Raw genomic sequence first — 22,405 nt, 5'->3', positions numbered from 1 at the left:
GGCCCGGAAATTTTGCGACCGCATCCCCAGACAAGCTCGCCGCCCTCTTCAACAACCGTCCAACACGACACCCGCTCCAATCCCTCCGCCATCCAATATTCTCGGTTGATAAACCACTTGAATCGTCAAGGCCACGCGCAGAGCGCGCGCGCTCGCACACACACGCACACACAGAGACATATATCACCTCGACCCGTCATCATGGCGAAGCTTCCCTCCCTGACGCCGCCTTGTCGAGCCCTCTGCTCCGGCGCAACCACCTCCCTACGCAACCCCCTCGCCCGAGCGCCGCCATCGCCTTCCCTCTTCGCCGTGCAGGTCCGGCACGCGACCTTCATCCCGCGGCCCCGCCGGCCCTACACCTTCACGCAGCTCGTCCAGCTCTCCGACGGCTCCACCTACACCATGCGCAGCACCTCGCCGCTGCCGCTCTACCGCGCCGTCAAGGACACGCGCAACACGCTCATGTGGCAGCCCTCGGAGAAGTCGCTGCGCAACGTCGAGCTCGACGAGGCCGGCAAGCTGGCTGCCTTCCGCGAGCGCTTCGGCCGGGGCTACGACGCGTCCGCCGAGGCCGAGGGCAACGAAGGTGCCGACGGCGTGCAGGATGATGCCCCAGCGGGTGACGTGTTCGCCGATCTGATCACCGGATACGCGCCGCAGGATGCCACCGCGATGAGGGACTCTGGGCCAAAGAAGTCGCCCACGAGGAGGAAGTAGATTACTGTTGGGGGAAACGGGGACAGGTGGCGAGAAACGACTAGTACTGCGGTTGTACGATACCGGGAGGTTTGAAGAAAGTGTATATGTACAGCACAGCCCACGGCTCATCAAAACAGCGTTGATTCAGCACCACCAATCGCCCCTGTGATTGCTTACGCACGCCCCATTGCAACAGGTTCGCCATCGCCGGCTACGTCTGACTACTAGTCCGAATCGTCCATGTTTGCCCGTGCCCGGTCGATGGCCGTGTCGCCCGGTGGCTTAGCCTGGTATACCGGGGGCCTGTAGAACGCCGACTCGTCGTCCTCGGCGTCCAGTTGCATGAGGAATGTCTCCCACTTCTCGATGAGCTGCAATAAGTTAGCCGACGGCATGCTCTCAAGCTTAGATGTGTAACTCACCTCCTTCTGCGCCTCGACTGCGCTCTCCAGGAACGTCTCAACACCGCTTTTGAAGTCCTCCACCTTTTCCTTTTCGAAGCGGTCCAGCTCCGAGCGCATGGACCGGCCCATCTCCTCAAAGAGCAGTCGTGCCTGGTGCACCTTACGTTCAGCGTCGCCGACCTCGGCGTTCATCTGGTTCAGCCGGTCCTGCTGGCTTTTGCCCTGACGAAGCAGCTTATCCTGGGTCGCTTTCTTCTTCTGCAGTTCCGATTCGGCCGAGTGCCAGGCATAGAAGCCCTTTTGGCGCTGAGTGAAAGCCTGTTTTACGGAGCCGATAAGGCGGATGTACTCCTCGATGATGATGCCAAAGGTCAGCACGTCCTGCTGCGCCTGGCGGTCGTAGACGTCCCGAATGGTGAGCTGCAGGTCGGAGAGGGCGTCAAGCGGGCCGGAGAGCGACGGGGACAGCTCGACGGTGGAAAGGGCATGCAAAGAGGCGGAGAAGTCGGAAGCGGCCTCGGCCATCATCTTGCGCTGGCCGACCATGGTCTCCATGGCCTTGAGCAGGCCGCGCAACTGGCCTTCGAGTGCGTCCAGGTACACCTTCCGATCGTGGAACCAGTCATCTTGCTCAACAAACTTGTTTCCCCCGCCGACATTGATGCCAAGGGAGCCCAGCACGCCCTTGCTCTCGACGGGCAGCGGGTCCCTCCGCTCCTTGTGCTTGACGTCAACGTTGAACGCCTCACTCTCGAGGAAGAGCTTCAGATCCGCATCATGTTGCAGCGTCGGGTGCGCGGCAATCTTGTTGAGCATCTTCTCCAGAGCCGCTCGCCGACTCTCGACGAAGTTGCTGTCGAACCGGCCGACGGCCTGCTTCTCGGGTGGCGGCGGCACCACGTAGCCCGGATTGTTCCCGTGCAGCGTCGTGTAGAGCCACAAGAAGTCGCGGTATCGCCGCTTGACCTCAAACTCTGGCTGCTTGTACGCGCGAGACGTCGTCTTCGTCCGAACCGAGTAGACGATGTGGGAGCTCGTCAGGTCGCCAATCTTGACCGGGTCGCCGACGGTGATGTGGAAGCTTGGCTTGGACGCCTGCTCGATGCTCACGCTCGGCTGGGTGCTGCTCCGGACACTGCTGGGGCGAGCGGCGTCGACGGGAGGCGGGGGTCGCGGGCCCCTCTGGCCCTCGTTGTCGTTGTCGTCGTCGATGTTGTGCGGATCCGCCGGGCGCCGCTGGTGCTGGGGCGACGACATGGTCGTGCGGATCACCATCTGCTCCTTCTGTGGCGGAGGAGGGGCGGCCTCGCGCGTCTGCGCATCGTCGTCGCCGCCGCTGAGGGGGCCGAGGGGGTCTTCCACTGCCTCGAGCCGTGTCGGCTGCGCGACAAGGCGACGGGGTCCGCGCGATGGTCGCGGCGCCGCGGCGGTGGCGGGCGCGGGGCTCGACTGGCTCGGACGCTCATTCTGCAACGCCTGCTGGCTGTTGCCCGAGTCGGCCCACGGCGACTCCTCGACGTCCATTGTGCTGATGCTTGGGGGGGTTGACGAGCTGCGTGCTCACTGCTGATGACGATGGAGGTTGCAGGAAGCTCGGAGGTGGGGCGGAGCAACGTCAGTGTCGACGTCGAACGAGCTCCACTTTTTCGCTCGTCGGCCAAGAACGTACTCCGTACGCAGCACTTTGTAAGAAGCGCAGCATCGAGCAACGTAGCAACTGAACGAAGTCATCATGACTCAACAGGGCACAAGGCATCACAGATGCGCGCTAGTAGTCAAACATTAAGGTACAAATCTAGCTGAATCGCGTCTCCTCAACACGGCGGCCTCGCCAACGCAGCCCGGAAACCTTGCGCCGCATCTTTTGCCAAACTCCGTAACACCTCACGCCGCAATATTTGCCTCGCTGGCCTTTCTCTTCTGGCCTCTTGCCCTAGCCCTGGCCCTGAGATTGGCACCCTGCGTCTCTGCATCCGGTACCATCTTCGTGAGCAGCATCTCCCATGCCTCCGCTCGCTGCATCTGGCTGGTCTCCTCGCCTGGTGCGAACTCCTAGCGCTCCGGGTCGTAGCAACCACCAGCCACCACGAGGTTCATTCTGGTGAACTTGACCTTCGTTACAGGCGTCTTCTTGGTTGGGAAGGCGCTGATCTGGTCGGGAGTCACCATGACCTCCTTGCCCTTCTTCTTGTGGGTTCCGGTCGCGGGCGCTGGCTGCGCGGTAGTGGCGTTGCCCTGCGCGTTGCCCGCTCCGGCAGCCGGTGCGTCCGGAGCAGCTGGATCGAGGCCCACCTGCTGGGCTACTTTCTGCGGGTCCACCGGCAGCTCCACGTCCCAGAGCCTCACAGTACCGTCCTGTCCACCGGACACAAGCACGTTAGACTCGACGCTGAAGCTGAGCGACCAGATGCCGCCCCGTGCATGACCACGCGACCGCTTGATGCGAGTGCCCTTGTTGATGTCCCAGAAGATGATGTTCCCAGAGCAGTCAGCGCTGGCCAGGAGCGTGCCGTTGGGCGCGCACTCGAGGGCGCTGATGTAGTCGGTATGACCGGTGAAGACGCGCACACACTGGCCCGTGAGGACCGACCACATCCGAATCGACTTGTCAGTCTCGTCAGATGCCGAGAAGACGTACATCCCGTTGGGGTGCCACGTGATGGCAGAGATGGATGTGTCGTGTCCGACAAGGAGCCGTTGCGGCGACGCGTGATCCTGCATCCAAACGCGCGCAACTTTGTCGTATCCGCCGCTGAGGAAGTAGTGACCGTGAGGACCCCACATCGTGCGGTAGACGGGGCCGTCGTGCGACTTGTACAAGCAGAGGCAGCTCCAGGATTCGAGAGACCAGAGGCGGATGTGGCCATCAGCGGCGCAAGATAGGAGCAGCTTCGGTCGGCCGTCGATAGCAGGCAAGTGTCGACCATCGTCTCCAAAGAGCTTCTGCGGCGGGCCTGACGCGGAGTCAGAGAAGGACACATCATAGACAGGGCCCGAATGGCCGATAAGCTTGCGGCTGTTGAATTTGGCGTCTTTTTCGTGCGGGTTCATTGTCGGCAGCTCCTTGCCGTCGAGAGACCAGACACGGATATACGACTCGCTCGTGCCGGCGGCGACGAGCCGGCCGTCGTCGGAGAAATCCAGGCAGGTAACGCTGAGCCGGTTAACAAACAGTCCTGCGGTTGCCCACACGGAGTACTTACCCGCCCAGCGTGTTGTGAAAGGTGAACATGCACGCGCTTACAGATGTTCCAATGCCACCGGTCCGCCCTTCGATCTTGAATCGGTCTCGATTCTCCCGCACCTTTTGCATCTCCAGCATGATATCACGAGGTCGTGACGGGGGCAGCGGCAGGTCGGCGCGGCTCGGGGCATCTGCACTCTCCTCACGCTTAATCTTCTGGTCAAACTCGTCGACCAGGCTGGTGCTTCCCTCGGGCGGCGGGTTGCGCTTCTCTTCATCCTCAAGCTCGGCCCGCACATCCTCGCGAAGCTCCGGCTCCATCGGGAGCGGACCAAGCTTCAGCGGCTGCGCGGGGTCGAGCACGTCTCGGTTAGCGAGCCCGATGTTGACACCCGGGATGCCTTCACTGGCGTCGATCTCTTCAATATCTGCATTTTTGGATCTTCGAAAGACGGCTTCGAAACTGAAGGGCGTGATGGGGCCGCGAGCGGTGGAGTCAAGTTGGCACGACGAGGCGATGAGCTGGCGGATGACCGATCCGCCTTGCTCGGACTCACGCTCGAGAAAGTTGAACAAGTCACCCGTAGCGTGCTGGTTTAGTGGAATGCGGTACTTGTTTTCTTTGTAGAGCTTGGCCATTTCGTTCTCCTCGACGTGCTGGGGCAAGGTGATGGTTGCAAACGTCTTGAGGTCGTCTGCGTGCACGGGTTGGAAATGGTGGCCGAGCTCCTTCAAGAAGGCCTTGGCATCATCTGCATATCCGAGCGTGACGAGCTCCAAGAACGAGTAGACAAACAAGGGCCAAAGGAGCTTCGACAGCTCGAACTGTGACGGTCAGCGGTGGCCATCGGCTAGAATGGCGACTTGCTTACTTTGTACAAGTCTAAGTTGTTGTCGACCCATTCCTTCAAGAGCTTGAAGGCCTTTTGATACTTCTTGGGCCCCATGGTAGCCAGCTGCTGGATGGGCTTGCCATCGGGCCCGAGATGTTTTGACTCTTGCCGGAACACTTCTTCGGTTCGGTTGAAACCCCGCTTGAGCAGGTAATCCGTCACCTTCGTTTTATCAGGGTCAGTAAAGAAGCGCTGGGTTGCATGGCTTGCTGTCGCGGTTGCGGTGCGCATTACTGCACTGTTGATAGCGGTACACTTGTCCGCGTCGCCGCGGCTCGTGGGCGGGGGAGGAGGCATGACGTGAGATGCAGGAGGGAAGTGTGGCCAGTGATGCGACGCATGGCGGCTGTTTGCATATGTGTACAGTATACACGGAAACAGCTGTCCGCCAGCTGTCTGAACACTGAGAGGCGAGAGGGGAGGACAGGCAGGGATCGGGCACGTACTATCTGGTTGAGGTTCTGGTTCGACATGGCACCCCCCGTTGACCCGGCAGCGGTGGTCGTCTGTGCCGCGGGCGCCGCGGGCGAGGTGACCGGCTGGCCGCCATAGTTGGCCGTTCCCTGGGTAGGCGTCTGGCCGGACATGCTGGCAGCCTCTGCGACGCCCGAATGAACAGCTGCTCTGAGGTCCGACTTGAAGCCTATGCGGAACTCGTCACGGGCAACGGTGGGCCGCGCGCCGCGTGTTTTGGTGCGACGCGGGGACGGTGGTTCAAATCGTGCAACCGGCGGATATAGTTAGTGCTTCGAAGCAACTAAAGAGCGGTAATCGGCGGAGATTGATGAGGACGCGATGCTTTGGCGATGAGATGAGGTGGTGAAGCCCTGGCTATGTGGAGTCGCCTGGTGAAGCAGCGACTCAACAGCAGGACCATGTCATCCATGTCTAGCACGAAGAACGGGAGAGAAAGCCGATGATTAAGCGACACTAGCAAATATGTGTGGGTCAGCTTAACACACTGCCTAGCAAACTCCAGGAGTCGGACAGAAGTCAAAGAGGCCAGACTTTGTCTTGTCTGATGCGACATCATTATCATCTTCTACAGGATTTTTCCGCCCAAGAACAGTTGTTTGAAAGTGCGCGGTTCGAAGTATACTGGAAGTCCATGCACCTCCCAGCAGCGAGCCTGTGCCGTGGCGGATGGTGCCAGCTTTACAGGGAGGGAGATTCGATCACCACACCACTGGAACCAAGTGGATGCCCCACTGCCCAAGTCCAGGGCTCTATCAACAACTCATCATCCCCACGTCGCATCTTACTTGCTCCTTGACTTGGGTCCTGGACTGAGCATCGCCCAGCGTGCACTGCGACTTGAAATACGCACTCTTGACTGAAAATCCACACTCGACGCAATGGCATCTCCAGGCGACGTTGACATGGGCCAGGACGACCAGTCCCAGCCCTTCACCGTCGAGGAAAACATCCAGCAGCTCAACGCCATCGACAAGTCCATCGTGCAGCTCATGAACCACGCCGCCACAGCCCTCGGCGCTCTCACCACGCCAACGGCTGAGGGCTCAGCCAAGCCCGCGCTGGATCCGCCCGCGCAGAAAGACGCCTTTCGCTCTGCCACCGATGCCTTCCTGACGACGCTGCACGGTGTGGACGTCCGCATGAAGCGCCAAGTGCTCGCGCTGGAGGAGGCCGGCATCGTACGGCTGTCTGCTGCCGCATCGCAGGACCCTAAAAGCACCGTCAAGGCGTCTCTTAGGCCGAATGGCGTGGGCAATGTTGGAAACCTGGACGTTGGCTGGCTCAACAGTAGGGGCACCAGGGTCGAGCGGGACATGGAGGCGGAGCTATGGAGAGACGCTCGCGAACTTCTTGAGAAGCAAGGCAACAATTGAGGCTCATTACCCCCGCAACAGAGCTTCCACTACCAACTGCGTCACACAAAACCACTATACTCCGAATGTCGTCCCCCTCAAGCTGTCATTGACCCGGAACGCCGATCAACAGACCGAGGCTTAAAACAATGCAACCCGGACAAAACTTCTCGGCCAGAGGTGTCCAACGAAGGGATCAATCGTCGTCTTCGGGCCGCGGCTCAGGGGCGTCCGGCTCTGGTACAGGCACCCGTTGGTGTCCGCTGGCTGCCCCTTGCGGTTCGAGCTGGATATCGCCCCGAGGGTGAAGCTGCAGCTGCAGCGCGCGGTACTTGACACGGCACCGGCTGTAGGCGTACGTCATTACCAGCACGACGACGAAGAGTACGCCACAGCTAACAGACAGGCCAATGATGGCTCCGACTGTGTCCGCGTCACATGGGCCGTTGAACTGCGGAGTGACCGAGGTGACGGCCGTCTGAAGTACACGCTCCATGACTACAACGAAGTCGAATTGTCCATGTCAATACGTGGTCAGAACGAGCATATTTATGAGGTCAATATCAATACAGTTTGCTCCAAATGTCCTGAATGCTCCGTGAAAGAACTAGGACAGGAGAGGACATGCATCATGTGCCGGTCCATCGTGATCCGCGATTGCGTGCAGTTACCCTACAGCCCAGCAATCCTGCAGGAGTCACGCATTGCACAAGCAACAGCCAGGCGTTGGTCAAGTCGAGAAGGCCGGGTAAGAGCAAACAGACAAAATAGTAAGGACAGAGCTGCGCACCCGTGTAGCGTGTGTGTTCGCCGAGTCGACGCACAGTCCGTGTGAGGAGTCGTCATCGCGACACATGGTGCGGCGAAGTTGCTGAGGGGTCGTGAAACATGCAGCGAAATTGCGGACGTGGTCTCGGGTGCATGCCACAAGTTTGATCAAGTTTAATATCATTGGGCCATAATGGCTATGCAAAGGCCTTTGCGAGGTAGGTAGGCTGACCAGAGGTGTCTGTGTCAGTGGAAGCATCACCAGGCCAGATTACCTCCATACCTCAGCCTATTCACAGGCACAATTAAATTGAAGTGGGCCACCAGATAACCCGTGGGGCGTCATGGTCGTGGCGGGCAGGTAATGACAGGAACATCGGGCCTGCGGACAGCGAGCTACAGCAGGAGACGGGCGACTTCTAGGGAGCGAATGTCCCCTGGTGCGGCGCCGCCAAGCTGGGTTGGGAACGGAGTGCTTGGTAACAGGCCAGGTCAATCCTCTGCTGGCCAATCACAACGTGCGCATAAGCCATGGACTGTCCGCCCCGGGAAAGGGCAGTCGAGGGCCGATGCGTGCTGCCGAAGCCTCCGCCGTCTTTCTCCCTTTTCCGTCGTCTGCGTCCCCCTCATCCTGCATCGCCATCGCCGTCCTTGGTCGTCCCTGTGAGGTCTGCTTGCCCGTCCGGACCTCGCACGCGTCTAGCGCTTCCTCGCCGTCGTTACAAACTCTCCGACGCCATTCGCCAGACTTGCAACCGCGACCCGCTCCGGCCGGCGGTACGCTCAGGCTTCAAGGGGTCCGAGCCACCGAACCATCGGACGACGCTGAAACGCACACTGCCGGCATGGCTTCCTTCGCTCGCCCGGGGAGGCCTTCCTCCCTCTTCTTCCTTCTCGCTGCGCTGGCAAACATGTCGTCCGCTCACGACCATCACGATGGCGAAAGCAAGATCCCCACGGGGGACACTGTGTCCAAGGATCCCATTGTGCGTCCTCCTGCCGCGTCCTCCTGCCGCGTCTCCCGAAGGTGCAAACGCTGACGTGACACTCGCTGGTAGGACGCAACACTATGGATTCACATCTTCGTGCAGATGTTTGCCTACGGCGTCATCTTCCCGATAGGCATGGTGCTTGGGGTGAGTGCGATGCCAGCTGTCCGTCTTTCGCGCCCCGATCGTCCGCTGACCGTACCGTCCGCAGATCACCAAGTCCAGGTGGCACGTTCCGACACAGGCCCTCGGCTCCCTCCTCGCAATCCTCGGCTTCTTTCTCGGCCACGCGCACGGCGGCCGTGAGTTCGTCGGGAAAAATATTCATTCCGTCTTCGCCAACATCCTCCAGCTGCTGCTCATCGGCCAGGTGGTGCTCGGCCTGTACCTGAAGGGCCACTGGGAAAAGGGCCTGAATGGCAGGATCAGGAAGCTCATTCGCCCGTTCCACTCCATCATTGGCAAGGCGATGCCCATACTATCTTGGACGCAGATGATATTCGGCGGCATCACCACCCTCGGCTTCTGCCAGGGCGAACACCTCGGCCAGTGCCTCGCTCACTTCATCATGGGCAGCGCCTTCATCGCGTACGGCGTCCTGCTGACCATCATCCTGCTGGTCGGCCAGGTGTGGATGCGCCGCTGTGGTCGATCCCAAGAGTTCTTCGACAGCGCCGTCATTGCGGCGTGGGGCTGCGTCAACACCTTCACGGAGCACCGCTGGGGCACGGCGTGGGTCAGAAACGACTGGCAGCACACAACCATGGGCGTCATCTGGTGGTGCGCGGGCCTTGCCGGCATGTGGCTCAGCAGGGATCGCGATGGGCAGCCGAAGCGCAACTTCATCCCAGGCTTTGTCATCTTCATCACTGGCTGGGCCATGTCGGCGCACCCCCAGGAGCTCATGGTCAGTGCCATGACGCACAGCACCTTTGGCAAGACGCTGATGGCTGCCGGCCTCACGCGCATTATTGAGATCGCCTTTGTGCTCCGGGACGAGCAATCCCTTACCAAGGACGGCCGCACGTGGAATAGCTTCCAGTACATTCCTGTTTTCGTAAGTTGATGAATCCCTACGTCGCGTGCGCCGTGCGTGATCAGCGAGCCGTGCTAATTCGCTGCTAGCTTCTCTACGCCGCTGGCTTCCTCTTCTTGGGTGCCACCGAGGAGCAGATGGTGCTCGTTCACAACTCGGACATGGATGGCGTCTCGTACATCCTCATCCTCTTCTCGCTCGCCTCGCTCGTCTTTCTCTTCTCCAACATGCTCATTCATCTGTACGACCGCCTCACCCCGACAGAGTCCAAAGACCTGGGCGAGTACCGTGCGGCGAACGACGGCCGCCTGCGAGACGCTGAGGAGTTTGAGCTGGATGGCCTGGTTAGCGACGATGAAGACCACCACATGCTGCACGACCGCACCAGCCTGGACACGCCCAGCACGCTGGGGAAGAACAATGAGCAGTCTGTGCACTGAATGACATAGAACAAGAGGACATTTTTTTTTGGGTAAACGACATTGAAGAGTCGCAGCATAGGTAGGCGTTAGCAATTAAAGCACCTCATGAATACATTGTTAGGTTGCTCTCAAGCACGCGCTGGCAAAAGTGCTGCGTAAATGGAAGCACGATCTGTTGAGTTTTATTTAGCCACGATCACTGGGAGAGATGCCGCTGCAGGGTCTGTGGGGCTGTGGGGCAGAGATTTTCAACGTCAAACAGCTTCACCACCTAGAACTCATCTATTCTTGTCACATCATCAATACACTTTGACACAAACACCCAACACTGAAAGATAAAAATGCCGTCAGTGAAGAATCCCAACGGCCCGTCCAAGAACCGCCTTGCGGCGCGAGCGACCAAGGCTAAGTCGCAGCGGCGCAAGAAGAGCGAGGAGGCACGCAACAAGATCTCCAAGGCGGACTCGACGCGGGGTGCGCGGCCGGGTTTGCTGCCGACGAGCGGGCCGCGAGCCACGCTGAGCGCTAAGAAGGCGCGCAAGCTGGAGAAGAAGATGGGATACGCGATGCGGCGTAAGATGGAGGCCGAGGGCGAAGCGGAGATGCGGGACGCGCCCGAGGTCGAGCAGGAGGAGGCGGTGCAGCGGCAGATTGCCGAGGAGGACATGGAGATTCGGTAATGGAGGTGAGTGAGGATCGTGCCACCGGAAGAGAGGTCGGAGAAGGGAAGAGAGAAGAATGCTGACGGAATGGGAGCAGTGCTCACGTGTGGTGGTTTCTATCCGGATGGTGTTGATGTTTGGCGATGGTATCATGAGAGGGCCGCCTTGAGCGGCACGGCACGACTCACTGCTTCTGATGTGCACGTTTGCACGGGCCTGGCATATTTATGGCTTTCGAACAAGAGGGGGAACCAGCTGGCACGTGTGCGGGTGGAGGGCATCGGTTCAATGCGGCCTTTTGAATCGAAGGCGGTGGAAGCGGCGCGGTCATTGTTTTGGAGTTTGCATCCGTCACTCACTTTGGCGCCTCGCTCTATTATCTCTGCGCTCATGAATATGAAATGAATCACTGACGGCAATTCCATCTCTTCTCGTTTGCACCCAAGTCCTCGCACACCTCGCCTTTCACTCCTTCACTCGTGTTGCCTTTCTCCCTCACTCGCTGCGTTTCCCCTTCATTCGTCGCGTTCCCTCATTCACTCTGCTCCAGTCGGCCTACCTCGCCCTCAATACCAGAATCAACGAGTCATCCGCAACAATTGACTTTTAGGTGTGGCTTGTTCATCGCGTCATGGCCCCAATGAGTGCTTCAATACCTTCCGACAATGTTATCCGCGGAGACGACACTGAGCCGAGTGAGGATCCTCGCCACGCCCGTGACAGACGTGCGTGCATTCACCGCCGCGACGATGCCCCCCACCCATCTTATGACTGATGAGCCGAAACAGACGCAGCCATCGCCAGTGCCGCCCGTTTCGCCGAGTTCCTCCACAACACGGTGCCCACGGCGCTCGTCCCCGCCGAGCTGCACACCTACATCCGCCGCGAGGCCAACGCCCGCCTCGACGCGGCTCGGGAAGCGGGCGTGTCGCTCGAGCAAGTCACCATCGGCGTGGATGGGCTCCCGACGTGGCCGGGCGGCCTGGCGTGGGACCCAGACGCCGAGTCACTGCACGCGCACCTGCAGAACCGGCTGATTGACTGGGACGCGGCGCGCGAGCTCGGCGACCTCGTCCGCGGGGATATAGTCTCCAAGGGGCGCCTGAAGCTGGCGCAGGCGCGGGAGATGGGCATCACGCTGCGGGACGTTTACATCGGCCGGAACCTGCTGCCAGAGTGGACGTTGGGACGAGCCGTTTCTACCGCTGCTGCTGCTGCTGCTGCTGCTGCCGACAACAAATATAGCGACTTTGACGACGACGACGACGACGATTCGGACATGGAGTCGATCACGATGGGATCACGGCAGTCGTCGGGGGAGTCGGCCCAAACCCCTCTCACCGACGTGTTCGACACGCACCCCGGCGGCAGCGCCGTCGAGGGGCCGCCCAGCAACAGCCCCGTGTCGGCGTGTAATAGCGACGACTCGAGCGACTGGGACGACACTATTGGGATGAACAACTTTGTGCTGCCAGTTCCCGAGTATGAGGAGCCGGACGAGGATGAGGACGAAGTCGAGGGCAACGACGTGCGGGTGGCGGTGGGCGACAGCAACGTTGTGCACAACGTACAAGTTGTGGGCGGCCAACCCGGAACGAGCCATGAATTTGACCTTGAAGTCTACTTGCTTGAGGACGATGACGAGGACATCGCGCATATGCCCGAGGTGGAACTCTTCATCGACGATGGAGACGCCTACGAACATCACTACGGGGCCGATAAGGCTGTTGACGTGGAGCTGCCTGTGGGACATTACTTTGTCCCCGCCGGCGTGGAGGAGGCCGGCGACGACGATGACGATGACAGAGATGGGGACGGAGACGAGGCGCACTCATCGGTCACAGAGCCAATCTACGCGCAGACACAACCTATTGCTGTCCACGACGATGAAGAAGAAGAAGACAACATTTACGACGACAGCCGTGCGGGATCACCCGTGCCAAGAGCGATAGAGGAGGAAGATGGAGCCTCGTCACAGCATTCGGAGGAGGTAACGGACGACGAAAACGGCCGCGGTGACGAAGGAGAAGAGGCGGCGGCGGCGGCGGCGGCAGCGGCAGAGATTGTGGGTGGTCATGGTGGCGAGAGACGGGAGGTAGCTGCGGCCCAACATCAACATGAAGGCCTGGTGATGAAGAGGCTGAGGAAGCGCAGGCAGGGAGAGGGAGAGGCATCATCATCGGCTTATGAGAAGACGTCATGAGGCAGGCAGCAGTCACTTTCACTTGGGACTATATCTCTTTCTTTATTTTTTTTATTTTTGGAACGGACGATTATATGGCATTTGGGAGCCGTGCGGCTGTGGAATGCGCTCAGCATGGGATTCGTGGGATGGGAACAGACAGCACGGGTAAGGGGGGGGGGGTTTCGGCGCTTTGCTATTCATTTCACACATTCACGCGTACTAGGGAGGTGCAGCTGCAGCAACTAATACGCTTTTGCCATCATGTTGTTGTTATCTGGGACCACAAAGCCCTCTGGAACCGCCCTTGACGCATGCCCAGAAGTATCGTCGTCATCGCTGGTGCATGCAACACCAGACGACATGTTGGGGAACGAACAAACGCCGTCCGACACCACCTACATGCATGGCCTGACTTGAAGCGAAGGGTGTTGTTGCAAAACGTACGTATCTGACAACCGGCGGGTTGAATGGGGGGTGGGGGAGTCGTAGTTATCTATTTATTGTTACGGCCCATACTGACAGCCCCTCGGTTGTTTGCTACTGGTACCTAACCGATGGGGGAATTATCTCGCGGCGCGCCGGCGGGGGAGTTGGTTGTACGATGCAATCATAAACTCTCCGAACTGGGCATATTTCGGCGACGTTTCTTTGCCGCTGGTTGACGCGCCCGCCAACATGGCGCAAACGGGCTGGCTGGGGAGCGAATGGATGGGCCCTCCCCCGCAACTTTCGTTGGTCAACAATGTCATCCTCACCCACGTCGAATCATCTGCGTGCTAAATACGTACGTAGTACGAAGTAGGCAATGGGCACGCGGACTCGGGCGGGCTTGGCGCCCTCTTAGACTGACGTGGGATGATGAACATGGCGGAGATACCCCACAGAGTAATAAACCGCGGAGAGTTGGGTTCATCAATGCCACGCACCGAGCCAGGCTCAACTCATCACGATGGCCCCTTTTGCCCTCGCCTCCCCGCACCTCGAAACAACTCGTCCGTCAACCTAGCCTAAACACCATATATCAGCAGCAACCCAGTCAAAACTTCCTTTCCTAAGAAACAAACTTATCTACGTGCTGCTGCTTCCCCCGACAGTTGCCTCAGAGCTGCTTGCATATCGTGGCGAGATCTTAAATCTTCCCCCGCACCTAAAACCTCCAGACTCGCTCATCAGCAGCACTACACAACAATTGACCATCATCACATTTCAGTCAGGCGCACTCACTCACCCATCCACTCACTCACCACCCCCGCACTTCCTCAAGAGTCAAAAAAGAGTTCAACCCAAAGCCAACCAACCCGCGTCTTACAACCAGTCAGTCAGTCAGTCAGTCAGAGTCACACAATGGCAGGCATCGAAACAACCCACACCCCAGCCGCCTCCGGCGCCCCCGTCCCCGTCCCCGTCCCCGACCCGCCGCCGCGACGCCTCTACTCCGCGTCCGATGAGCCGCCTTCCCTCGACGCCCTCAAGTCCCTCTGCGCCCAGACCGCCACCGCGGCGCAGTACCCCCTCGCCGCCTCCATCGAGCTCAACGTCCCCGTCTACGCCCTCCCCGCCTACCCCGCCGCCACGCCCGCCCTGCGCGCCGCCCTGCAGGACGAGTGGTACCGCGTGCTGCTCCGGGGCCCGGGCGTCTTCGTCGTGCGCGCCCTCGTGCCCGACGGGAGGCTCGTCGACGCCGCCAGCGCCGTGTTTCGCGACATCATCGCCCGCGAGAGGAGGCGGCAGCGCTCTTCCGCTGATGGGGACCGGGGCGGCGGGGATGGTGGAGACGGGAGAGAAGGAGAGGGAGGAGAGGGAGTAGGAGGAGGAGCAGGAGGAGGAGATCACTTTGCCGGCGCGGGCCACAACGACCGCATCTGGAACTCCTTGGGCAAGCACGCCCTCGCCGACGCGTCCTCCTTCGTGCGCTACTACGCCAACCCCTGGCTCGCCCTCATCGCCGCCTCCTGGCTCGGCCCGGGCTACCGCCTCACCGCGCAGGTCAACAACGTCCGGCCCGGCTCCCGCGCCCAAGTCTGCCACCGAGACTACCACCTGGGCTTCATGTCTGCGGCGCAGTGCGCGCGCTTCCCCCGCGCCGCCCACACCGCCACCCAGTTCCTCACCCTGCAGGGCGCCGTCGCCCACGCCGACGCGCCCCCCGAGAGCGGCCCCACGCGCCTCTTGCCCTTCAGCCAGGCCTTCGCCGAGGGCTACCTCGCCTTCCGCCGGCCCGAGTTCGACGCCTACTTTCTTGGTAGCTACGTGGCGCTGGCGCTGCGCAAGGGCGACGGCCTCTTCTTCAACCCGGCTCTGTTCCACGCCGCGGGTGAGAATAACTCGCACGACGTGGAGCGCATGGCCAACTTGCTGCAAATTAGCAGCGCCTTTGGTAAGCCTATGGAGACCATCGATACGCGGCCACTGGTCGAGAGTTGCTGGGATGAACTGCGGCGGCTGCACGCCGAGCAGGGTATGAGCGATGAAGTCTTAGCAGTTGTCGCCGCTCTCGCCGAAGGGTACCCCTTCCCGACCAACCTCGACAGAAACCCACCGCGGTCCGACGACATGGCGCCCCAGTCAGAGCAGGATGTGATTCTGCGATGCCTCAAGGAGCATTTCAGTAGAGAGGATGTACTCGCCGCATTGGATAAGCACAGGTTCACGTCACAGGCATAGCAGGCAGGTACATGTCATCTTTTACCCACTGAATGGAGGTTGCTTGTTGGGGGAGCATCCTAGGGAGTTCCCTGATAATGGCCCATGGAAAGGCGTATATGAAAAGGGCTTGAGCTGGACTGTGGCAGCACTGAAAGCGCACATGGCCCAGGGCCTCGTCGGTCACCATCGTGACCAGACGAAGAAAGTAACTGTTGCATCACCGCGTATCTTGTGAGCAGCCGCTCTCGTGCCTAGGTTTGACCCGGCAACAAGTAGCCTGCGCTCATGACCACGCGATCAGCGCCTCGGCCAGCGCAGCAGCACCGCCGCGAGGATCACAGGCAACACACTCACCAGCTCTCCGAGCCCCGCGAATTGGGGCGGAATTCTGGCCTTGACAAGAGCCCCAGACGCGAGCAGCACGGCTACCGTATTGTAGACGAAGCTCCACGCAAAGTTAAACCCGATGCGGTTGACCGACCGCCTGCTGATGTCCAGGATGACCGCGATGCCTGAGAGATCTGGGCGCATGAGAACCACGTCGGCGGCCGACTTGGCCATGTCGCTGCCCTCGTTCATATGCACGCCGATGGTGGCCTGTGCCAGCGCGACGGCGTCGTTGGTCCCGTCGCCACAAAATATGACAACTGGCTCTCGTCCCTTGCTGGGGGACATGAAGAGCTTGTTGATATACGCTTGTTTGTCGGCAGGAGACTTGCGGGCGTGCGCGTTGCTACTTGGGACGTCAAGCTTGCTGGCAACTGCCTGAACGGCCCCGTCATCATCGCCCGAGACAATGTGAACCGAAATACCCCGTGCCTGCAGATCCGACACGACAGCCTTTGCGTCGTTCCGTAGCGAGTTTTCGAGTCCGTAAACGGCAGCGAGCGTGCCGTCGATCGTAAAGCAAAACACGGTCAGGTTGCTCGCCAGGGCGGATTGGACGGGGGATACACATGACAGATCGAGCCACCGGGCGTTGCCCGCGCGCAGAATCCGCCCAGCCGCGTGCGCCTCCACGCCCTTGCCGGTCAGGCTCTTGGCATCTGGCACAATGGCTGACTCAATGTTCTTGCTCTTGAGGTAGTCTGCGACTGCCACCGATACGGGGTGCCTGCTGCCGCTGATGAGCCCCAGGAGTAGCGATTGGCACGCACTCTCCTGCGTCAACAAATTCTCGGAGACAACCTTCATTTTCCCTTCTGTCAAAGTACCAGTTTTGTCAAAAACCACGTGGGAGGTGCGGTGTGCCACTTCAATGGCGCTCGCAGACTTGAAGATGACGCCACGTTCCGCAGCGACACCGCTCGCGATGACGATGACCATTGGCACTGCCAGGCCAATCGCGCAGGGGCAAGAAACAATGAGGACCGTGATGGCATATGTTATGGCGTCTACCGTCGCCTCGGACCCGGACTTCCCGCGGACGGTCTTGCCAACGGCGACCCATATCACAAACGTAAGGATGGTCAGCCCGACAACGACTGGCACGAAGTAGGACGCCACTAGATCTGCGAGTTCCTGAAGCTTGGGCTTAGATAGCTTCGCTTCGTCAACCATGGTGGCAATGGTTGTGATGGTATTGTCGCCCGGGAGGCGAGCAAGCCGGATGACGAGGGTGCCAGACCCGTTGATGGTTCCGGCAATGACGGACGACTTGGCGTGTTTCTCGACTGGCATTGACTCGCCGGTAAGCATGGATTCATCGACCTCTGAGGAACCCGATATCACTGTTCCGTCTGTGGGGATTCTGGAGTCTGCGAGGACCTTGAATATGTCACCATACTGCAGTAGGCGAGCGTCAATCTGTCGCTCGCCGCCGCCGAGGTCATCGACGAGCAATGCGGTCGCGGTCTGGAGTGAGCGAATGGAGATGGATTCGACGGCCTTTTGTCTTGCTAGAGCTGCCATGTATCGGCCGACCATGATGAGGGTGACCAGAAGCGTGCTCGTCGCGAAAAACTGGCCTGTTGACAGCGGCCGGGCAGCGACCAGGTAGCCAAAGGAGACGACAGAGAAAATGTAGGCCGCGCTAGTGCTGAGGACGATGAGCAAGTCCATCTCAATGACTCTGGAGAAGACGAGAGCTTTGAGCGCCTTGGGATAGAAAGGCCCGGCGATGACTACCTGGACAATGGTGGCGAGCGCGAGCGACGCGGAACTGTATGCGAGCTCTCGATCCGGTAGCGGGGCCCAGGCCAGGACCAAGACGGGAACGGTCAGTACAGCGGAGAGGAGAGTCATGTATCCAACGTGACGGACGTGCTTGCTGCCGGCCTCGAGCCCTGGGTCGCCACGTATGGGGGCAAGCTTGACTGGTGCTCCCCAGTCCCTGTCCATGAGGTCGCGAGCGCCGAGGAGCTTGGGGTCGAAGACGACACGAACGGTGCCCTTGGAGGTAGCGGTCACGTCGATGACTCCGGACGGCCACGTCTGGTCGACGAGAGAGTCCGCATTGCCGTCGACGATGAGGTCAAGGGTTGCGCCCTGGTTCGAAACTCGTTCGCAGGTGAACTCGGTCGTCCTCTCCAGGTGCTTTATGACGCTCTCCACACTAGTCAGGGTCAGGTCAACGTCAAACTCGGCGCGTGACAGAACGAGACTTGTTTTGAGGCTGCGGACGCCGGCGACAGTCGCGAGGGTGCGGTTGAGCTTGGTCTCGCAACCGGTGCAGGTCATGCCCGACACGCACAGCACAACATGCTCCACGCCAGCAACCTGGTTCTCTGGGTCAACTACTGCGGCCTGAATCTTCCCGACAGAGGGCTTCTCGCCCGAGGAGCAGCAGGTGTCGCCGCCGCAGTCGTCCTTTGGCATAGCCTTTGACTCGGAAGGGGTGAGCCGCGTTGGGCTACAGCAGGAAGCGGCACAGCCTACGCCCGCCGTGGGCTTGCGTGTCTCGCAAGAGGGTTTCATGGAGGATGATTTGCACGCCTCCTCGCCACAGCACGGCGCCTTTTGGCGGCGGGCTCGAATTGTCGCGCGCGGCGTCTTGATGGATGCCCCGCTCGCACAGCAGAGATCGAGCGACGAGCGCGAAGACGTCAGCCCGGACTGGCGCTTGGTACACTTGTTCCTGCTCAGGGATGACCTCTTCTTCGTATCACAACACGACTCTTGTCCGAGAGCGATGAGGGCGCGGCAAATGCAACCGAGGGCCTCAAGGGTGGCTCCGTATCGCTCGCGTGTGGAGCGTCGGTGGCGGCCACAGGCCCTGTTCTTGGGAACAGAGGAAGAAGACGTGTCGCATGATGAGGCTGGAAGAAAGAGTTAGTATGTGACGAAGAACGGATCAAGGCCTCAATGGCTCACCATCACAGGCCTTGCTGTCGCATTCACGGAGAGCCAGGCGGTCGAGGCAGGACTCGTCACAGCAAGGAGACGGCTTGTCACGGCAGCAGTCGGTCACGTCACGCGATCTGGTGTCGTCAGGCTGTGAGTTGCAGCAGCCTTCGGTGCAGGCTTGCTGGTCGTCGGTGGAGGCATCCGCTAGACTCGTCGAAGGGTTCGTCTTTTGCTTGCCAGCGGATGACTCGTCGCAGCAGCCATCGCCGCAAGTCTGCTTGGCACCGTCCGTGGCGGCACCGCCTTTGGCAGTCTTATCTCCATCGCAACAAGTGTCGGCGGTGTCTGTAATTTTGCCAGAGACAACTGTGTTTACCCCGCAGCAAACACGAGCACAGGGCTGCTCATTGTCGGCCCTGTTGTCGAGGGGGTCATCATCGCAGCAGTCGGTATTGGCGCTCTCCACGGCAGTATTGGCAACGCAGCAGTCACCATCCGAGCAAGTCTGCCCGTTGTTTGCGACATTCATGGGCTTGTCAGCGCAGCAGCAGTCGGCGGCGTGTGCCGTCGGGGCTGAAGTAGTCATGTCTCCGTCACAGCACTTAGAGCTGTAGGCCTGGTGGGCGGGCGCAATGGCGGAAACATCGACAGACGCATTGCCGTGGCAGCCTCCCGAAGCGGCGGTGCTCGCTCTGGCTCTCGCGGTGGGGGGGAGGACGACGGCCTCAGTACCGCCACAGCAGCCAGCAGCGCAAGGTGGTTCGCTGGCCGGCTCAGGAGCAAGCTGGGCGGGACGGTCTTCGCAGCAGCCGTGCTGGTAGGAGTGAACGGCGTCCTGGACAGCCATGGGCACATCGCTGGGGCCGCAGCGGGAGTCTCGCGAATCCCCGTGTCCTTGTGCGTCACGACTGTTGGACGCTGGTGCTGCCTCGTCGACCACGGCCCCAGGCGTCGAAGTGTCGTCCTGCGATTGCGGTAGCGAGGGCGAAGGCGAGGGTGAAGAGGGCCGCTCGGCAGTGCCGCAGCACGAGCATGCCATGATGTTGCTTGGTGTTGACGAACAGGCTCGAATTGCAATCTGAGCGCGTTGATGAGATGGTGTCGTGCAGTGATCCAACGTAGAGCGCGGTCAGGTGCACACCGAATACCTATTCACGTACCTAAGTACCCAGATGCCTTACCTAAGGTACCTATCTGTTAGTAGTAGGGAACTGTAACGACTCGGGACTTATCAGGAGTTGGTTGTGACACAGGCGCTTGGACCCTGAGCTGAGCCTTCCCCATACGGCAACATGGCGCGTCCAATCCAATCGGCTACGTATACTGTCCAGTATATTTACATCCAACCCAAACCAACAAGTGACGACGGCGAAAATCGCCTGTCGGTGTGGCCACTACAGTTGCTCACGGTGGGCCCGTCCATGCTGCAGCGCGAGAGGAGGAGGACGGGATGTTGCCCGCCGCCGCGACAGCCACCGCGGGAGCATCATCACCTTCGTATTGCCGGAAACAAGACAGAATGCCCACTGCACTGCACGTCCGGCGAAACATCATGCGGCATACCACGGTCTTGATGATCAGATTGGCTAATGGATCTGCTGTTGGTACAAATATGCCTTCTTTTCCAAGGTGTCCAAAGTATCTACAAGTAGATATCTCGGTGTCGAGGTCTATCCTCAAACGCGGGCCTTGCGGGAGCGCTTGCAGATCTTGTTGCCCTTGACCTTGCGAGAGATGTCAGAAGCGACCATCTTCCGGACATTGTCCAACTGCTCCTGCTGGAGCTTGCCCGTCCCCTTGGCTTCCTTCTGGACTCCCTTCAGCACGACAATGTCCTTGGTCGTGGTCTTCTCCTCATGATGACGAATGACAGAAGTCGACTCCTTGATGCTGACCCGAGCGTTCACCTTGCAAGTGGTGCACACCCGCAGGCTCTTCTTGTCCTCATCCGTGGCGTTCTTGGGCACAGCACCGGGCGCGACCTTGGGCGGAAGCGCGTAGGAACCATACACGAAAATGTCGTCGCCCTTGGGCTTGAAGAGGCCAACAATGTTCTGGAACATCTCCATCTTGACCACCTTCTCCTGGTGGAAGGATTCCGTCTTCTCCGATGTTTCAGAATGGACCAGACGAACAATGTACTGCGGAACTGGGTCGACGACCTTCATAGTCTCGTTCTTGGGAGCCTCGGCACTAGGGCGGCGGGTGAGGGGGCCGTGGTTCTGATTCTTGGGGACCTGGCAGTTGTCCGGGAGCTTGGTGACCTTGGCATTGGGATCGGGCTTGGGCAGAGTATCGTAAGTGGTCCAGTTCATGTTTGCCTGGAAGGCATCCCACACTGTGGGCGCCTTGTTCGCCTTCAATGTAGCATAGCTTGCGATCTGTGTCTCGCGGAAAAAGTCGGCTCGCTCCTGGGTGAGCTTGTTGTTTGCCACCTTGCAGCTCAGACAGCATTCCTGGTCGATCTCGAAGGTGCTGCCATCACCGAAAAGGCACTTGTTGCGAGCGTCGGCGTCGGCGGCCTCCTTCTCGCAGGTCGAGCGAATCCATTGCTCAGAGATGCAGGGCGGCACGGAGCTGTCGCCCCCGAACTTGTACTCGCCGATGGGGTGGCACGCGTCGCCAACATCGGGAAGTTGACCCTCGAGATTTTTGATGTTGAAGGTCTCCTCGCCCTGGGGGAGGGCACTGGAGAGCGCCGCGAGGGCGCCCGTGACAATGGCGATGTTATTGAACATGGCGAACGACAACAACAAAAGGTCGTGCGAGTACAAAGTGTAAAATAAGAACAAGGCGAGTCTGCTAGTAACGAGCGACTGAAAAAAAAAAAAGAGAGCGAATCGTGTTTCTAACTCCTGGTAGAGATAGATGTCGCAGTGTGTGCCCCAGAAACGAATTCCGACGATGCTGTCTCTCACGCTTCTTTTATAAGTGTTTGCAACACCTGATAAGTGCCAGGGTCGGGTCTTGTCTCTTACTGCGCGCGTTGACCAATGAACCAATTTAAAGCGCATTGAAATCATGATGATAATATCGCTCCACACTGACAGAGGCCTCATATACTGGCATGAACCTTACGGCGAGGGAGAGATTTTCGGACCATCATGCTCAATGCGCCCACGTGGTCTGATGTAGGCGATGAGGGCATGAAGACGGCTTGGCGCCCCAGCTTTGCTCCATGCGGTAGGCAGCCGAGGAGAGTAGTCAAGGCGGAAAAGGCACAAGCGCGCAAGCAAGCGCGGCACTTCATGCATTCGGGTGCCGAAATCCAAACAAAGTGTTTATTCCGGCGCCAAGCGGCTGATAACGGGACTCCGGCATGTCAACACGAATCCTCCTTGCGCCTTCGCAGTGGGGATCGGACGCATCAAAGCTCAATGGCCCGCGCCTTGACGCGGCG

General features: G+C 59.7%; 11 protein-coding genes across 11 annotated transcripts; 6 read left to right on the top strand and 5 right to left on the bottom strand.

Moving 5' to 3' along the window:
* Positions 1–6: 6 nt before the first annotated feature.
* On the top strand, positions 7–851 carry JDV02_008358 (uncharacterized protein). The gene has a single exon (XM_047989945.1). The coding sequence runs from the start codon at positions 202–204 to the stop codon at positions 718–720; it is 519 nt and encodes a 172-aa protein (XP_047845950.1). The 5' UTR covers positions 7–201; the 3' UTR covers positions 721–851.
* Positions 748–2,685, bottom strand: vps5 (Vacuolar protein sorting-associated protein vps5). The gene is made up of 2 exons (XM_047989944.1): positions 1,125–2,685; positions 748–1,073 (listed from the first exon to the last, which is right to left on the bottom strand). Exons 1-2 carry the CDS (start codon positions 2,628–2,630, stop codon positions 927–929), a joined length of 1,653 nt encoding a protein of 550 aa, XP_047845949.1. The 5' UTR covers positions 2,631–2,685; the 3' UTR covers positions 748–926.
* A 186-nt stretch (positions 2,686–2,871) lies between these two features.
* On the bottom strand, positions 2,872–6,010 carry TAF5 (Transcription initiation factor TFIID subunit 5). The gene is made up of 4 exons (XM_047989943.1): positions 5,630–6,010; positions 5,163–5,345; positions 4,310–5,115; positions 2,872–4,260 (listed from the first exon to the last, which is right to left on the bottom strand). The coding sequence occupies exons 1-4, from the start codon at positions 5,768–5,770 to the stop codon at positions 3,159–3,161; spliced, it is 2,232 nt and encodes a 743-aa protein (XP_047845948.1). The 5' UTR covers positions 5,771–6,010; the 3' UTR covers positions 2,872–3,158.
* Positions 6,011–6,440: 430 nt separating this feature from the next.
* On the top strand, positions 6,441–7,610 carry JDV02_008355 (uncharacterized protein). The gene has a single exon (XM_047989942.1). The coding sequence runs from the start codon at positions 6,539–6,541 to the stop codon at positions 7,031–7,033; it is 495 nt and encodes a 164-aa protein (XP_047845946.1). The 5' UTR covers positions 6,441–6,538; the 3' UTR covers positions 7,034–7,610.
* JDV02_008354 (uncharacterized protein) lies at positions 7,209–7,508 on the bottom strand (the record flags this gene model as incomplete). Its single annotated transcript, XM_047989941.1, has 1 exon — positions 7,209–7,508. The coding sequence occupies one exon, from the start codon at positions 7,506–7,508 to the stop codon at positions 7,209–7,211; it is 300 nt and encodes a 99-aa protein (XP_047845947.1).
* Positions 7,611–8,691: 1,081 nt separating the features above from the next.
* On the top strand, positions 8,692–10,245 carry JDV02_008353 (uncharacterized protein; the record flags this gene model as incomplete). The annotated part of the gene is made up of 4 exons (XM_047989940.1): positions 8,692–8,766; positions 8,839–8,916; positions 8,981–9,826; positions 9,895–10,245. The coding sequence occupies 4 exons, from the start codon at positions 8,692–8,694 to the stop codon at positions 10,243–10,245; spliced, it is 1,350 nt and encodes a 449-aa protein (XP_047845945.1).
* Positions 10,246–10,568: 323 nt separating this feature from the next.
* On the top strand, positions 10,569–10,907 carry JDV02_008352 (uncharacterized protein; the record flags this gene model as incomplete). Its single annotated transcript, XM_047989939.1, has 1 exon — positions 10,569–10,907. One exon carries the CDS (start codon positions 10,569–10,571, stop codon positions 10,905–10,907), a length of 339 nt encoding a protein of 112 aa, XP_047845944.1.
* A 613-nt stretch (positions 10,908–11,520) lies between these two features.
* JDV02_008351 (uncharacterized protein) lies at positions 11,521–13,092 on the top strand (the record flags this gene model as incomplete). The annotated part of the gene is made up of 2 exons (XM_047989938.1): positions 11,521–11,614; positions 11,678–13,092. The coding sequence occupies 2 exons, from the start codon at positions 11,521–11,523 to the stop codon at positions 13,090–13,092; spliced, it is 1,509 nt and encodes a 502-aa protein (XP_047845943.1).
* Positions 13,093–14,037: 945 nt separating this feature from the next.
* Positions 14,038–16,141, top strand: JDV02_008350 (uncharacterized protein). The gene has a single exon (XM_047989937.1). It carries the CDS (start codon positions 14,419–14,421, stop codon positions 15,736–15,738), a length of 1,320 nt encoding a protein of 439 aa, XP_047845942.1. The 5' UTR covers positions 14,038–14,418; the 3' UTR covers positions 15,739–16,141.
* On the bottom strand, positions 15,752–20,139 carry JDV02_008349 (uncharacterized protein). The gene is made up of 2 exons (XM_047989936.1): positions 19,033–20,139; positions 15,752–18,977 (listed from the first exon to the last, which is right to left on the bottom strand). Exons 1-2 carry the CDS (start codon positions 20,042–20,044, stop codon positions 16,018–16,020), a joined length of 3,972 nt encoding a protein of 1,323 aa, XP_047845941.1. The 5' UTR covers positions 20,045–20,139; the 3' UTR covers positions 15,752–16,017.
* A 421-nt stretch (positions 20,140–20,560) lies between these two features.
* Positions 20,561–22,029, bottom strand: JDV02_008348 (uncharacterized protein). Its single transcript, XM_047989935.1, has one exon. It carries the CDS (start codon positions 22,026–22,028, stop codon positions 20,682–20,684), a length of 1,347 nt encoding a protein of 448 aa, XP_047845940.1. The 5' UTR covers position 22,029; the 3' UTR covers positions 20,561–20,681.
* Between the last annotated feature and the right edge of the window lie 376 nt (positions 22,030–22,405).

Source organism: Purpureocillium takamizusanense, chromosome 8 (genome assembly GCF_022605165.1).
Source record: "Purpureocillium takamizusanense chromosome 8, complete sequence".
Classification (NCBI taxonomy): domain Eukaryota; kingdom Fungi; phylum Ascomycota; class Sordariomycetes; order Hypocreales; family Ophiocordycipitaceae; genus Purpureocillium; species Purpureocillium takamizusanense.
Note: the sequence above shows the minus strand (reverse complement) of the source record. Positions and strands in the feature narration are given on the sequence as shown.

Excerpts from the sequence above, each read along its gene's own strand:
- JDV02_008348 (XM_047989935.1), bottom strand. The coding sequence starts at position 22,028 with ATGATTTCAATGCGCTTTAAATTGGTTCATTGGTCAACGCGCGCAGTA.
- vps5 (XM_047989944.1), bottom strand. The coding sequence starts at position 2,630 with ATGGACGTCGAGGAGTCGCCGTGGGCCGACTCGGGCAACAGCCAGCAG. Across the intron at positions 1,074-1,124 it reads CAGTCGAGGCGCAGAAGGAG|CTCATCGAGAAGTGGGAGAC; the intron begins GTGAGTTACACA and ends AACTTATTGCAG.
- TAF5 (XM_047989943.1), bottom strand. The coding sequence starts at position 5,770 with ATGTCCGGCCAGACGCCTACCCAGGGAACGGCCAACTATGGCGGCCAG. Across the intron at positions 5,346-5,629 it reads ACCAGAACCTCAACCAGATA|GTGACGGATTACCTGCTCAA; the intron begins GTACGTGCCCGA and ends GATAAAACGAAG. Across the intron at positions 4,261-4,309 it reads TTTCACAACACGCTGGGCGG|CGTTACCTGCCTGGATTTCT; the intron begins GTAAGTACTCCG and ends TAACCGGCTCAG.
- JDV02_008350 (XM_047989937.1), top strand. The coding sequence starts at position 14,419 with ATGGCAGGCATCGAAACAACCCACACCCCAGCCGCCTCCGGCGCCCCC.
- JDV02_008349 (XM_047989936.1), bottom strand. The coding sequence starts at position 20,044 with ATGGCATGCTCGTGCTGCGGCACTGCCGAGCGGCCCTCTTCACCCTCG. Across the intron at positions 18,978-19,032 it reads CGACAGCAAGGCCTGTGATG|CCTCATCATGCGACACGTCT; the intron begins GTGAGCCATTGA and ends TCTTTCTTCCAG.
- JDV02_008358 (XM_047989945.1), top strand. The coding sequence starts at position 202 with ATGGCGAAGCTTCCCTCCCTGACGCCGCCTTGTCGAGCCCTCTGCTCC.
- JDV02_008355 (XM_047989942.1), top strand. The coding sequence starts at position 6,539 with ATGGCATCTCCAGGCGACGTTGACATGGGCCAGGACGACCAGTCCCAG.